General features: G+C 47.2%; 1 protein-coding gene across 1 annotated transcript; it reads right to left on the bottom strand.

The window, feature by feature from the left end:
- Positions 1 to 777: 777 nt before the first annotated feature.
- Positions 778 to 8,098, bottom strand: LOC115558508 (X-linked interleukin-1 receptor accessory protein-like 2). Its single transcript, XM_030376698.1, has 10 exons — positions 7,819 to 8,098; positions 7,155 to 7,419; positions 6,503 to 6,671; positions 5,782 to 5,926; positions 5,334 to 5,393; positions 4,786 to 4,909; positions 4,114 to 4,259; positions 3,521 to 3,670; positions 3,023 to 3,175; positions 778 to 1,392 (listed from the first exon to the last, which is right to left on the bottom strand). The coding sequence occupies exons 1-10, from the start codon at positions 7,862 to 7,864 to the stop codon at positions 1,019 to 1,021; spliced, it is 1,632 nt and encodes a 543-aa protein (XP_030232558.1). The 5' UTR covers positions 7,865 to 8,098; the 3' UTR covers positions 778 to 1,018.
- Positions 8,099 to 15,410: the final 7,312 nt, after the last annotated feature.

Below are 15,410 nucleotides of genomic sequence, written 5' to 3'. Positions count from 1 at the left end.
GGCAGACTTTATTATGGTCCATGCAGCGGACGCTTGGTGATGACGTGTTACGACGTGATGACGTATGTACAAGAGCCTACCGTGGCCAGGCCACAGTTGCGACGGCCAACGGCCACGGCCAGATAGCTTAGTGTGAATGCAGGCCAGAGAACAATGGGGCCAATTGAGCACGGTTAAGGTGTGAAAACGGCCAACGGCCACGGCCAGATGGCCTAGTGTGAGTGCACCCTGAGGCAACAGTTCTATACTCAACAGGGTTAGCCTATGCTTACTGGCGTTAGAACACTGATTCTGCATACACTGCTAACCAGGGTTAGCGCATGGTAACCAGGGTTGGCACATTGAGGCCACAGTTCTATACTTAAAGCTTTAGCCTATGCTTACTGGCGTAAGAACACTGTTACCGTGTTCCAATACCCGTACTTCCATGAGTATACTTAAAGGAAGTATACTATCCGTGAGTACGAGTACGTTAATTTTTTAGATGTGAGTGCTCTTCCAAATCGAGAACTCCGTGGTGCACTAACCGGAAATTACGATCACGACTGCCGCTGCGGCTCCTCCCCCGCAATAAACATCCCGCTTTGAACGGTGAACTAGCAGCTATAAAAAGCTATAAAAACTATAAAAACTACAAAATGACTCTATTAATGCAGGCTATGTGGAAAATGCGCCGACTTTGGCTCAGCCTGGCTCTGCCTCTTCCGCTACGTAGCTAAGATGGCTGCCGTTGAGTACGGAAAGTGTCCTTCGATCCACACTTCACGATTAGCCCGTTTTGAGTACGACATCCGGGTCCTTGAAGTATACTTATTTTCGCCGGATCTGAATTGGAACGTACTACGTACTAAAAATTTGGAAAGTAAGTACGGATAGTACGGGTATTGGAACACGGCATGAGTCTGCATACTATGCTAACCAGGGGTGGCACACTGAGGCTAAAGTTCTATACTCAACAGGGTTAGCCAGATGCTTACTGGCGTTAGAACACTGAGTCTGCAAACCATGCTAACCAGGGTTAGCACACTGAGTCAAGAGCGCTATGCATGGCCTTCAGCTTGCGCGGGGCGGGCAGGTGGTATCGTAGGTTCTTCCAGAAGGACGAGGAGAGAGGCCGAGAGCAGGGTCCCCCCCAGGTGACGGAGCTCCCAGCCTTAGTCAACAGTCTCAGGGACTCGGGTAAGGCTCTGGAGCCCCCCTCCTCTGGCTGCTCCACCGAGACCTTCCGGGGGGTCTTGGTCCGGATGAGCAGCAGGCGGCTCTTCTTGTCCACCAGGGCAGAGTGGATGGCGCTGGGCAGGCCGTAGCACAGGGCGGGCTGGTCCTCAGCGCTGGGCAGTAGCACCACCCGACGGCTCTGCAGGATGCACCGCATCACTGCATCCGCCACGGCTGGGGCGGGGAGAGAGACAGGGTGGGGGGAGGGGTAGACGAGATAAGAGTTCTTTACTCATCCGTCTGGGCAGTGGCGCAAAAAGTGGGTATGCACTATATGCGGCGCATAGGGGCGCCGCACCAGAGGGGGCGCCAAAGCGACGGAAGTAAAAAAAATTGAGTCGGCATTTCCTGTTTTTAACAGCGTTTGTGTAACAGAGAGACGTCACTGATAAGGCGCCCCCCCGCTCCTTCGCCTCCCCATTCTCGCGTAAGAATTCAAACTAGGAAATGGTTGGAAACGAATGAGGTGACAGCTGAATGAAAAGCGCAAAGCATCGCTAAAAATGCCGGAAACGTAAAATGAATTGAACTGAGCAATCTGAAAGGTCAAATGTTTTGCCCTGCACTGCTGAAAAGTCGGAACGGTCAAATGCATGGCAGTGCACTGCTGAAAAACCTGGAAGAATTGCATTACCTGAAGAAGCAAAGTGCTGAAATACATTGTTACAAAAGCTGGAAGCTAAACAGTAATACTTTCAAAGCTGGAAGATAGTACTAGCTGTAGTAGTAGTAGTAGTAGCAGTCAGGGCCGTAGCACCAAATCCTGGGCCCCTATACTATAGGTACTGATGGACCCCCTGCGCCAGGTTGTTGACGGGGGGGGGGGGGGGGGTTGTGCGATTGTTGACGGGGGGGGTGGGGAAGCGATTGTTGGCGGGGAGGGGGGGGTAAAAAAAAAAAAGGTAAGATAATTTTTTTTTTTTTTTTTTTTTTTGGTCATGGGCCCCCCCTCTGCCTTGGGCCCCCCCACAACTGTCCCCTTTGTCCCCCCAGTCCGACGGCCCTGGTAGCAGTAGTAATGGTAATAGTAGCAGTAGCTGAGGTAGTAGTAAAATTAGCTGAAGTAGTAGTAGTAGTAGTTTAAGTAGTAGTAGTAGCTGTAATAGTAGTAGCGGTACTAGCTGCACAAACGATATGCATATATGAAAGGCATGGTATAGATTGATGTTTGTAGAAAGAATTATAATAATCCCGCCAGTTTTTTTTTTTAACCAGACGAAATTGTATGTAATGTAATAATTCTATCTAATGCTAATTTTTCCAGCCTAACGTGATTTATAGGTGTCCAATTGGGCGTGGAAAGTCGTACAAAGAAGTCCAATTTGGCGGGAAAAACTGCCCAATCTGGCGACACTGCCTGCACGTCCTCGCGCTCTAACCTATAAATCAATGAGACCAACTGAAAACGAAGCCGATATGGAACTGATAATGTGATCATGAAAAAAGTATAAAGGTAATCAAAAATGGTCCGATTATTGAAGATACAAGTGTGTTGATTTGTTAAACATTTGAACGAAGGTAAACGGTTAAGACTTGACCAAGTTACGAAGTCTGAAGTAGTTGAAGTGTCAGAATGGGCGGATAGCTCCGCCGCCCTCCCATTGACTTCCATTGTAAAAAATAATATTTTAAAAGTACAATAGCTTAAAAAGTATAAAATATTTTCTTTATTTAAGAAAGAAAGAAAGAACAAAGCCTAAGAAGAACAATAGTTGAGCGCTCCATGAAGCACTCCCCTAATAATATTTTAATAAGGAATATGGAAAATCTATATTTTTGGTCATATGGTGATCACTAAACACACCTTCCCCTGGAGACACATCCCGATCCTGGAGACACAGGCGGTACCCCAGCTGTTCTTCCAGAACGTTCTCCATCCACCTCCGGTCCTCCTCGCTGAGGGCAGTCTCCGTTTGGCTCGGATAGGTCATCAGGTACGCGTCGTAGGGCTTCCCATCTGTGGACCAATCGGATGAGAGTTTCATGTGATGAAATGTGACGAGTTAATGTGTGGTTGCCCAACTTCTTTGGGGTGGGATGGGGAGCTTGAATGTCCAAACAGAAATTCAAGGCACCCCAGATTCAGTAAATACTAGGAAATTATATTTACTAAGATATGTGGTTGGCAGGTTTCACAATATTTCACTCAGACCAGTTAGTCAAGCCGTATTGCATGGAAAGCATATATATATTTGGATATCTATCAAAAAAAAACAGGAAGAAATTCAGCAAAAAAGGTTTGATGCATTAAGTGGAACAATTCATCAATGATGAAGCTAATCGTGATCACTGGTGTCTCCACCTGAGACGTTGCTATGGCAGTCGAGCTTGTCCCTCAGTAAGAGGGTGAAGGGGACTCTACACCAGTAGAAGACCAGGCCGGAGGAGACCACTGCTAGCATGGCGAAGAGCACAGCCAGGAGGGCCACCCTGAGACTGGAGACCGGCACATCTGGGATGCAGAGGAAGAGGATGGAGGAGGAGGGAGAAGATGGAGGATGAGGAAAAACCACACAACATCACGACACATGCTCAAAGATGTTTATCATGAAAAGGCCAAAGTACAAGGGTCACATGAAAGACAGGCAAAATCTTCCCGCACAGATCTTATATGTAATTATTTGTATCGCTAAGTCTCCAAGGGCTTCAAAGTCCCACATAGAATACCAACCCCATGACCCTAGACCCTTTAGGGCAAGGACATAACTGCTCGAAATCCTTTGTTACACATTCACGAGGTAACTTTGTGCGTTTATGTGTGCTGTCTGTTTGTTAATATATTTATTCATCCGTCTATGTGTATCTAAATCAATGCTACTTTCAAAAACCATTTCCCTTAAATCTATATAGACATATGTCATCCCATATCTTCACTAATCAAGTGGTGTGTTCTACCTTTCAGAGCCAGAGTGATGGAGACGTTGGAGTGCTTTCGCGTAGACTCCAGCTTACAGGTGTAAGTCCTTGAAAGTTGGTCCGCTGTAACCTTCTGGAAGACGAGAGACGTAGTGATCTTTCGTTCTCCCTTCTCGCCCTTCTTTCTGTCGGGAGGATGGAGGAAGAGAAAGAGGAATAAAGAAGCGGGAGGAGGAGAGATAAGAAAAGGGGAGATGAGAAGAGGAGACAAGAAAGGAGAGGGGAAAGAAGGAGAAGGGAATAGGGAGCGACATTTAAATTAGAATTGAAAGATGCAGTGTTTAGAATTTACTGGTGAGTTTGCCAATTGCAACCAACCGAAAGCACACCAATGGGTTTCCTTGATAGACTCCTAAATTGTGTTTAGTTATTAAGTCTTGGAAACTATAGGTCATAGTTTACAAGCGAGCTAGTGATTATGCTAGAAAAAAATCAAACACTTCCTATATATAACTCTTATTTTCATGGGATTACACACAAATTAAAACATAGATGAGTATACATATAAGTCTTTTCTGATTGAGTGCCACTAAATTCCACACACTTCAACGTTAAGTTAAATAAACAAAACAGGAATCTGCGTGTTCTTTATCATAAATCATAAAATGTGTACATACACGTGTTGGTTCCTGCTAATACAGAATGACTTACTCTGTCTGGTTAGAGTAAACTGACTGATTCTGGTCGTCCTCCACAAACGACTTCCCGTCTAACCAGTACGAACCATCAAACATGTTGTAAACCTCCACCTCACAGGGCACCACCAGCTGGGAACCTGGGGAGGACATGCACACTGGGTTTCCACACATAAGATGATATCATACCAGTACTTTATTGATCCCGAGGAGAGATTCAGAGGTAGCAGGCGAACAGACAACAGCACACATCGGTACAAAACCGAACACAGACAACGGCAATTACAATAGAAAATACAAAAATACAAATAAGGCTCAAGGATGCTCTTGTTTTGGATTGTAACCCTGATGGCTGCAGCCCTCCTGTTAGCATCCTAACCCCTACCTGCTCTAAATTACATGTATCTGCATTCACTGTACTTGGACTTTGGATAACATCGTGTCCTAAATAGTAAAGGGAAGGAAGGTCTTCCCTAAGTGATCTGTGTACACCTCCCCTGCGTTTGTGAGCAGTCTTACCTAACTATACCGGGTACACCATCCCTGGTTTGTGAGCAGTCTTACCTAACTGTACCGGGTACACCATCCCTGGTTTGGGGGACCAGATGCGGGGGATTGAATCCGCTGAGGAATAAATTAAGCTTAAAATATGACGAAGGCTACAACATCCATCAAACCAATAGTTATATATTTATTTGTTTTTCTTTCGCAAAAAATGTGATACAAATATAGTAACCTCTTCCTTTCAATTTCTTTTTTCAATTTCCCTTTTGCTTTCTTTATTTTTTGCTTTCTTTCTTTTGTTTTCTTTCGTCCATAACTCCCTCACCTTTTAGTTGATTTTTTTTTTTTAATCCAATTCTGCCAAATTACATTATGTCGGAAAGCCACTTTTGTCAAAAGTGATTTAAAAGCAAGGCTGAAAACAAGCAGAATCCCAAATGTTCCCACCAGGCTAAAAAAATCGAGATGAATACCACGGATGAATAGAAAGGACTAATAAATAACTGACCTGGCTTTTTGACCTTGAGCATCACGGTGCTGGTAAGGTTATACAATCGTCCGCGATACTGATATGACCGGCGGCAGGTGTAGACGCCCTCATCTTTCTCCGCCACTTTTTCGAAATAGCCGTTAGAGGAGTCCCCCTCGTTGTCCTGAAGGTTTGGGATTCAGAAAAAAGAGTGATTGATTCAGCTGATACGTGATCAATGGTATTACATTAAATCATTATGGCCCACCTCTTATCTTTTGACCCTAAGAACTACTTGAGCTGAATTGGACAGCCGAGTAAAGACCTACAGTGAATTATAGATTGTTCTAGTTGTCATTAAGACACATGGATCAGATTAATACAGAAACATGGGAGGAGAGGAGAGGAGAGGAGAGGAGAGGAGAGGAGAGGAGAGGAGAGGAGAGGAGAGGAGAACACTTGAGAGTTACCTTTTGCCACACTTTTCTGGTGAGGAGTTTAAGTGATGGGATAAATGAATGCAGAACCATGAGAGGAGAGGGGAGAGGAGTGATGAATAGAGGAGGGGAGAGGAGAGATGAGGAGAGGAGAGGAGAGATGAGGAGAGATGAGGAGAGGAGAGGTAAGGAGAGATGAGGAGAGGAGAGGAGAGGAGAGATGAGGAGAGGAGAGGAGAGATGAGGGGGGAGGAGGAGGGAGAGGAGAGGATAGGAGGAGAGAGGAGAGGAGGGAAGAGGAGAAGAGAACACTTGAGAGTTACCTTTTGCCACACTGTTTTTTTGAGGAGTTTAAGTGATGGGATAACCAAATCCCTCGGGCAGAAATTTTTCAGGTTGCAGGATAACCCTTTTTCGCAGTCTTTAACACGGACCTCCTCCTGTCTGGTCGGGCTCACAGTCAAAGTGTACCAACAGGTGGCGTTGGAATTCCTGTTCCATCCAAAATAATCCAGTTACCAGACTTTTACACTCTCTTTGTTTTACAGTATCCAAACTAAATGTCACTGTTTTTATTTGTTTTCACACGTTCAGAGAACACATTTAGCGAGGATAGCTATTTACCTTATGTACCTTCATGAAACTAGAACATGCTGTATGATATTGTTGATTTAGAAAAATTATTAAGCAAAATAAATAGATTATACATGTATTAAGAAAATATTATATGAAGATAAGATAATACTTTCCCAGACGGGGAATATTACACACATTGGTTAGAGACAAATAAATGAATAAATAAATAAATAACACAAAATCAATAATAAATAAATGTCTATCTGTCTATCTGTCAAACACAGATCGGCGTAATCATACGACCGGGATAACCTCAATGTCGATATTCTTATCAGTGACCATTGAACGTAGCTAAACGTCTTATTTCATTTTCCACTTGCTCTTCAAGGATGCCCTCACCACGGGGAGCAGGAGTAGTTGCCCTGCCTCTCCACGGACGCACTCAGCACCACCAAGTCCCCGCTGGGGTCCCCCAGGGCGTCCTCGTCCGGGTCTTCACGACTCTGCAACAGGGGCCGCTGGCTCTCTGAGGGGTGGTGATGGGTCCAGGTGATGTTGGTGCCCCCCGGGAGGCCGCGTGTGAGGCAGCCGCACTTTACAACGAGCATTTCTCCCTGCGTTGCGGTCAGCTTTCTGTGCTGGTCCCCGAACGCGCTGCGGAGACCTTGGGAAGAGTGAGCTCTTGTATAAACCTCCATGGTTGTGATTGGCTCGGGGTTCCTCAACCTGTTTTGAACTTCAAAACTTCTGATATTTGCGTAGGCTAATAATCTTCCACGCATGCATCACTTTCTGTTCTGTCTTTCTGTCGGACTGTCCGTCTGTGTTCTTCTCGGGTTTAGTGAGTAAACTTTAAAAGTTGTTAGTAACTATTAAACTATTAAAATTATTATATAAAAGTTCAATAGGCCTACCTAGTATAGCCTCCAAATCTGAACTAACCAGCATGCGCGATAGGTAGGCCTACTATTATTCCAATTGTGAATTCAAGTGTAGGCTATTCACTGTGTAATAATATATTATTTTATTTTCTTTTTTTGGAATTAAGATTAGAAAATCTTACCTTGAAATGATAGGAAATACAACACCGCAAGGAAAAGAGTTGCCATTGGTACCAGAATATCCAGAAGACTAATAGTAAAACTGAAAGGATCTGTTAACAACTGAGGCAATATACTTCGACTACAGGGTCCAGAGTCCCGTGATGTATGCCTCCCTCTTTTGGAAGGGAAACAGATTTAGAAAAGACCTCCCACGTTAGTTTCTGATCAATGAACGCTGGCGGAGAGAAGTAGCCACCCACACTTTCGCGTGTTGACATTATGATGGGGAATTCACTTTCTTTTTCACTTGTGTGGAGTTAGGTCACATTCGTTTAGGGTGTCCAGACATACTCTACGGGTACAGTCCCGATTTTGAGTTGCGTGACCCGAGTCCCGAACAAAGCCTGAGGGGACGATAAAAAATCCCGGTTTCCGCCAACCACTATGAAATGTCCCCTTTTGTCCGCAATTACATGGCCAACGTGGTTATTATGAACCGATCGTTAACTAAAAATCACATGGAAACATTAAAGCATCCAGCATATGATTTTATTTTCAACAATGTGTGAAGGCATACGCAACATACGCAAGCTGGGCGGAGATGTTTGCGCATTTCAGAAGTTTGCCGTGTGTCTGCCTGGCACTAATGCTCCCGTTGAGCTGATCTTTCCATAGTTAACAATTATGCAAATCGTTCACCTCCTCATCTCCTAAATCCTCAAACAAATATGTGAAGGCACATTTGAAGAGCGCTTGTCTCTGTGCTCCATGAGGTTGACGTCTCTCACACAGACAGACAGACAGACAGACAGACAGACAGACCACACACGTTTTGTTTTGTTTTGTTTTTTGAAGCTTCAGGCTAATTCATAAAAATATAGATAGTCCCACACGACACTCATTCAATATCTTATCATATTTTCTCTCAAATGTATTTCTCCCATAAAGACTCGATCACCGATAAGTATGAACAGGATTTATTTAAATAACGACATTGGAATATTTTGCATGGTAAATCTTTGGCATGAGCCTCGTCACTGATCCAGGGTGACGTGCGGACTCGGCGTATCCTGCCAGGACTAGCAGGGGCGGAGCCTTCCCCTGGACAAGTAGACTGAGGCCGACCTGGTGGTGGTGGGGTGGATGGAGGTGCGTCGAACGAAGACCTGAGCAGCAAAGACATATGTTAGACTACTCTTTATAGAGCAGGTGTAGGCAGGTGATTGGTAGCTGGTGATTGGTGATTGGCGGCCAGCCGCGCGTGATTTGAGTCCTCCTGGTAGAACTACCAGCAAGCTTAACATTTCTCCCATAAAGACTCGATCACCGATAAGTATGAACAGGATTTATTTAAATAACGACATGGGAATATTTTGCATGGTAAATCTTTGGCATGAGCCTCGTCACTGATCCAGGGTGACGTGCGGACTCGGCGTATCCTGCCAGGACTAGCAGGGGCGGAGCCTTCCCCAAAAGAGAGGACGTAGGCCTTCGCCAGAAGTAGGAGATAACTCGGCATGTCCTGCCGGGACTGGCAGGGGCGGAGCCGACCCCAAAAATAGAATAGCGAAAGGGGGTAATGAGACCATACATACCCGCGTAGAAGAAGTGGACAAGGATCTATACTGCTTCTGGAAGATAAAAGGCATACCCAATATACGACATATTAAGAGTCAATCATACATACCATATAACGATAAGCTTAAAACCGTCAGCGAGATCGATGAATCACGTAAAAGCAGTCGACTTAAAATACCTCAGCGAGATCAATTAAAATTTAGAGCACTCTGCAGCTGTTACGCAGCGAGCCACGAGTGCTTTCGTGCTGTACCAACTGCCGTGGTCGATTCACTCTCCGGGGTCGCTGCGTGACCCGAGTGCTTTCGCGTTGAACCACCGATGTGGTCAACGAACTCACGAGTGCCCTTGATGTGCCACCGACGTGGTCACGCACTCACCGGTGTTGCTGCAGCAAATATTGTGAAGTTCCGTGTTGAACACCGACGTGGTCAACGAAATCACGAGTGCCCTTGCTGTGCCACCGACGTGGTCACGCACTCACCGGTGTTGCTGCAGCAAATATTGTGAACTTCCGTGTTAAACACCGACGTGGTCAATGAACTCCGAGTGCCCTGCACTTGAGCTTTTGATATTATGCCACCGACGTGGTAATTAAATTTGCATGTGCCTGAGTAGTGCCCACCGACGTGGTCAACGCACTACCAGGGTTGCTGCAGCGAACGTGGAGTTCTGTGTTGTACCGCACCGACGTGCGCAACGAACTCACGAGTGCTTGAGTTGTTCCCACCGACGTGGGCAACGCACTCACCGGATTTGCTGCAACGAACGTAGAGTTCTGTGTTGTACCGCACCGACGTGCGCAACGAACTCACGAGTGCTTGAGTTGTTCCCACCGACGTGGGCAACGCACTCACCGGGGTTACTGCAGTCAAACCATGAGTACTAGATAACGTGCCACCGACGTGGTCATACTCACGAGTGCCCTTGATGTGCCACCGACGTGGTCACGCACTCACCGGGGTTGCCGCTGCAACCTTGAGTTTTATTTTCCTATTTTACGCCACTGACGTGACAGCGAACTCAAGAGTGTTTTCTAGATGATCCACCGACGTGGTCACACTCGCCGGGGTTGCTGCAGGTTAACCTAAGTTATGAAACCGAATTTTGCTTTATGAATTTAGTACCCGATAACCACCACCACCACCAGTAGTTGCAAATAATGTCGCTTTTAGCAACGAAAATAATGACAAAATATCGTCATCACGAACCTTTATCGCGTGAGAAAGAAAAACAAACAAACAAAAAACAAACAGGACGCAACGTGCATGCTGGGCGTGTGACAATAGCTGTAGTTAAATACATAGTGCAATATATTGTGGCGACTCCTACCCCCTGGGGAGTCTGGGTAATGGGGTTTTCATAATGTTGTTTGGGGAAAAGGGGTTTTGTCTTTAGATAACTTGTTTATGTTATCAGGTTAAGTGGGGTTAACGGGTTTGGGGTTCTTTATTGTTTGTGTCTTATTTGTGATGTGTAGTGTGATCGGGACCATTAGTGAGAGTGTTGTGTGTGTTGGTCAGGTGTGCCGTGTTTTCTGTTGTGTTTGAATAAAGGCAGCTCTCGGGGTCGTGCGGTGTATTGAGGCACGAGAGTTGCGCCGCCATTTAAACCTGGGCTCCCGTCTCGTCCTTCCCGCGCTGCTCGCCACATTGGTGTCAGAAGTGGGATTTGGCCTGCGCATGCGCGGGGGGATTTGAGTTTCGCGGTCGAGCACATGGACAACGCACCCTGCGCTATGGGAGCGCAGCGCCCCCCTGTGGACACGACCGGAAGGCCCGGAGGACCGGCGGCTGCCCACCGCCCCAGGACAGCGGTTAGGCTGCCGAAGTTCACCGGGGTAACGCAGTTGGAACCATACCTGGCCCAGTTCCGGCTTGCAGCGTGGCATAACGACTGGGGTGCCGAGGAGGCGGTTGTCCACCTTGCCCTGGCGTTGGAGGGGACGGCAGCACGGGTGCTGCTCGACCTGGACCAAGCGGACCAGCGAGACCTTCAGGCCCTGATCCAAGCGTTGGAGAGGCGGTTGGGTGAACGGGTCTCCAGCAACGAGAGCAAGCAGTTGCTGGCTTCTCGCAGCCGCAGGGAGGAGGAGAGCCTGGGCGTCTACGCTGCTGACGTCCAGCTCTTGACCCGACGCAGCTACCCGGAATTCAACGCGGCTACACGGGAGGCCCTGGCGCTCCACGCTTTCCTGCGGGGACTGCAGCCGGAGAGTCTCGGGCAGCATGTCCGCCTCACCGCGCCCCAGACCTTCGATGCGGCTCTGGACCAGGCGGAACGGGCTGAGGTGGAGCTCTGCCGCCGTCCTGATGGTGCATCCGTGGACGCGGCTGGGGCAGCGGCCGCCCCCGGCACAAAGAACGTGGAGGTCAGGTCCAGGCAGCGGAAGGGCCGGGTCCGGACGGCCACCCTTCCCGCCACCGAGGCGGCTGAGGCTTCCCGTGCACTGTGGCGGCACGACAGGGCTGACCTTGAGCCGCAGCAGTGTCGGCAGCTTAGGCTGGTCGAGGAGTGCGGGTGGACGGGGCAGCGTGCCACCCACCCTCGTCCCAGCCGCCGGCGTGGCCGTCGGAAGGCCAGACGTCGGAGGGCGGCGGAGGATGGGGTGCCCGAACGGCGCTCCAGAGCCCCCCTACAGCAGAACCTGGTGGGGGCCCCGAAAGAGGTGGTTCCCGACCACCACACCCCCAGGTCCTCTGCGGACAGTTGGAGACGGGCGTCCCAACCCGAGGGGAAGGCTGCACCTCAACGGGGCCACTACTGGCAGGGGCCAAGGCGGCGGCGCTGGCCCCCTGAACACTCGGGACTGTGCATTGGGTGTTGGGGTCGTCGGGACGTCTGACCCCTAAGGTGGGGGCTGTGTGGCGACTCCTACCCCCTGGGGAGTCTGGGTAATGGGGTTTTCATAATGTTGTTTGGGGAAAAGGGGTTTTGTCTTTAGATAACTTGTTTATGTTATCAGGTTAAGTGGGGTTAACGGGTTTGGGGTTCTTTATTGTTTGTGTCTTATTTGTGATGTGTAGTGTGATCGGGACCATTAGTGAGAGTGTTGTGTGTGTTGGTCAGGTGTGCCGTGTTTTCTGTTGTGTGTTTGAATAAAGGCAGCTCTCGGGGTCGTGCGGTGTATTGAGGCACGAGAGTTGCGCCGCCATTTAAACCTGGGCTCCCGTCTCGTCCTTCCCGCGCTGCTCGCCACAATATTTCGATAACACTAGAAAGAATATAGACGTAACTAAAACGAATAGACTAAAATAACAGCTAGACACTAAGACTAGAATAACCCTGGAATGGAAACAGGCCGCCAGAATAGTGTTGCTTTTGGCAATGAAAATTATGACTAAGAGTCGTCATCAACAAGCCTTTATCGCGTGAGAAAAACGAGACTGGACGCAACGTGGATGCTGGGCGTGTGACAATAGCTTTGATTAAAAGCATAGTACAATATAGTTGGCGAATAAAACAAGACTAAAAAGTGTTTTACGAAAATAAGACTGCTAAAATGTCTCTTCATTTTCGTTGACCTAAACTAGGCGATAAAGACTTATAACGTTATTTTGTTCAACTGGAACTTCAACTGTTCCAGACATAACATCAATTTTCAACCGTTTACCTTATTTAACAAAACTACGCACTTGTAACTTCGATAATATCTAAATGGAATTACGATAACACTGGAAAGAGTATGAATGTAACTAAAACTAATAAAAACTAAAATGACAGCTTGACACAAGACTAGACTAACACTAGAAAGGAACAGGCCGCCAAAAACAGCTATGGTTGCAAACGTGTAAAACCTGTCTTAACCGACGTTAGAGAGCATCGTGTGCGCTTGAAGAAAGAACCTTGAACTCGACCGGATGTAGGACGTTGAGTAGGCTACTGTGTTGTACCGCACCGACGTGTGCAACAAACTCACGAGTGCCTGAGTTGTGCCCCAATTGTGCGTTGACATGGTCAACGCACTCACCGGGGTTACTGCAGTCAACCATGAGTAATAGATAACGTGCCACCGACGTGGTCATAGTTACGAGTGCCCGAGTTGTTACCACTGCGCTTTGGCCAACGCACTCACCGGGGTCGCCGCTGCGAACCTTGAGTTTTATTTTTTCCATGATATGCCACCAACGTGACACCGAACTCAAGAGTGTTTTCTAGATGATCCACCGACGTGGTCAAACTTGCCGGGGTTGCTGCAGGTTAACCTTGAGTTATATAGCCAAATTTTGCTTTATGAGTTTAGTACCTGATAACCACCACCACCACCACCACCACCAGTAGTTGCAAATAGTGTTGCTTTTGACACCGAAAATTATGACTAAATGTCGTCATCAACGAACCTTTATCGCGTGAGGAGAACAATGCTGGTCATATGACAATAACTATAATTAAATACGTAGTGCAATGTTGTTGGCGAATACAAACGAGACTGAAAGTGTTTTACAAAATAAGACTGCTAAAATGTCTTCATTTCCGTTGACCTAAACTAGGCGATAAACTGTAATACGTTATTTTGTCCAACTGGAACTTCAACTGTTGAGACATAACGACATAAATTTTCGACCGTTTACCTTATTTAACAAATCTACGCACTTGTATCTTTGATAATACCTAAACGGAATTTCGATATCACTGGAAAGAGTATGAACGTGACTAAACTAATAAAAACAAAAATGACACCAAGACTAAAACTAGAATGGAAACAGGCCGCCAAAAACAGCTGTAGTAGCAAACGTGATAAACCTGCCTTAACCGACGTTAGAGCATCGTGTGCGCTTGGAGGAAGAACCATAAATTCAACCGGATGTAGGATTCGTAAGCTGTGGAAGACCGCCTTCCCAGCCGTTTGATAGACGCGACCGGCAACCCTTGTTCAGCGGCTGTGGTTGCCGCTCCAATCCGGGAGGAGTGGCCAGTGTAAACAGTGGCGCCTCCAGAAGATTATTCCAGGGGTGGCCAATGGGGGCCACAGCAAATCTATAAACATCCCGGCCAGCGATTGTTGGCCGGGGGGGGGGGGGGGGGGGGGGACTACATTATAATATAATCTAGACTACATTATATATTTTAAATAAATATGCATAATAAAAATTGTCTTAGGGGTGGCAAAGAATGATTTTGGGGTGGCAGTAGCCACCCCTCGCCACCCCATGGTGGCACCACTGAGTGTAGAGGGGAGATGGTAGGCCGCACCCTTCTACCACCGTCGCGAGATGGACTCTGAACCACCCTTGAGGCATTGGCAGGCCGCAAATAAACAGGTGATTCGGGGACGTGCATTGCCGAAGCTTGAGATAAAGGAACATGGAAGCGTAAGGACAGAGAGTTGTTGATTCTTGAAATGATAATAGTAACAGCTGCTCCTAGGCTATCGCTTTTAGATGGAAAAATGCCTTGCAAGAAGAGAAGGTGACATCGGCGAAAGTCAGGCCCCGTGTAGGGGAAAAAGTCTGAGTAGGAGACGTGTACGCATTTGCGCATGAACGCAAGAACGCATAAACCCGTAAACCCGTATCACGCGTAAACCCGTAGAACGCGTAAACCCGTAGAACGCGTAAACCCGTAGAACGCGTAAACCCGTAGAACGCATGAACCCGTAGAACGCATGAACCCGTAGAACGCATGAACCCGTAGAACGCATGAACCCGTAGAACGCATGAACCCGTAGAACGCTGTGAGAAACACCGTCTCGAGTAACAGTGGCCAACACACATAAATAATTGTAATACACCAAAATTGTTAACCGTCATACATAGCTAAACAAGCAAATGAAAAATTAAATACCCTGTGTAGGGGAAAAGTCTGAGTAGGAGACATGTATGCATGGACGCATGAACGCATGAACCCGAGAACGCATGAACCCGAGAACGCTGTGAGAAACACCGTCTCGAGTAATATGTTAAAATAAGGATGAAATCTCCCAGCTCTGAGAGAGCACACTAATCTATTTGAAATATCGAGAGTTGGAGTGGCCTACACGCGTAAATAATTGTAATACACCAACATTGTTAACTGTCATACATAGCTAAACGAG

Source organism: Gadus morhua, chromosome 14 (assembly GCF_902167405.1).
Source record: "Gadus morhua chromosome 14, gadMor3.0, whole genome shotgun sequence".
In the NCBI taxonomy this organism is placed as follows: domain Eukaryota; kingdom Metazoa; phylum Chordata; class Actinopteri; order Gadiformes; family Gadidae; genus Gadus; species Gadus morhua.
This window is presented reverse-complemented; position numbering and strand designations above follow the sequence as displayed.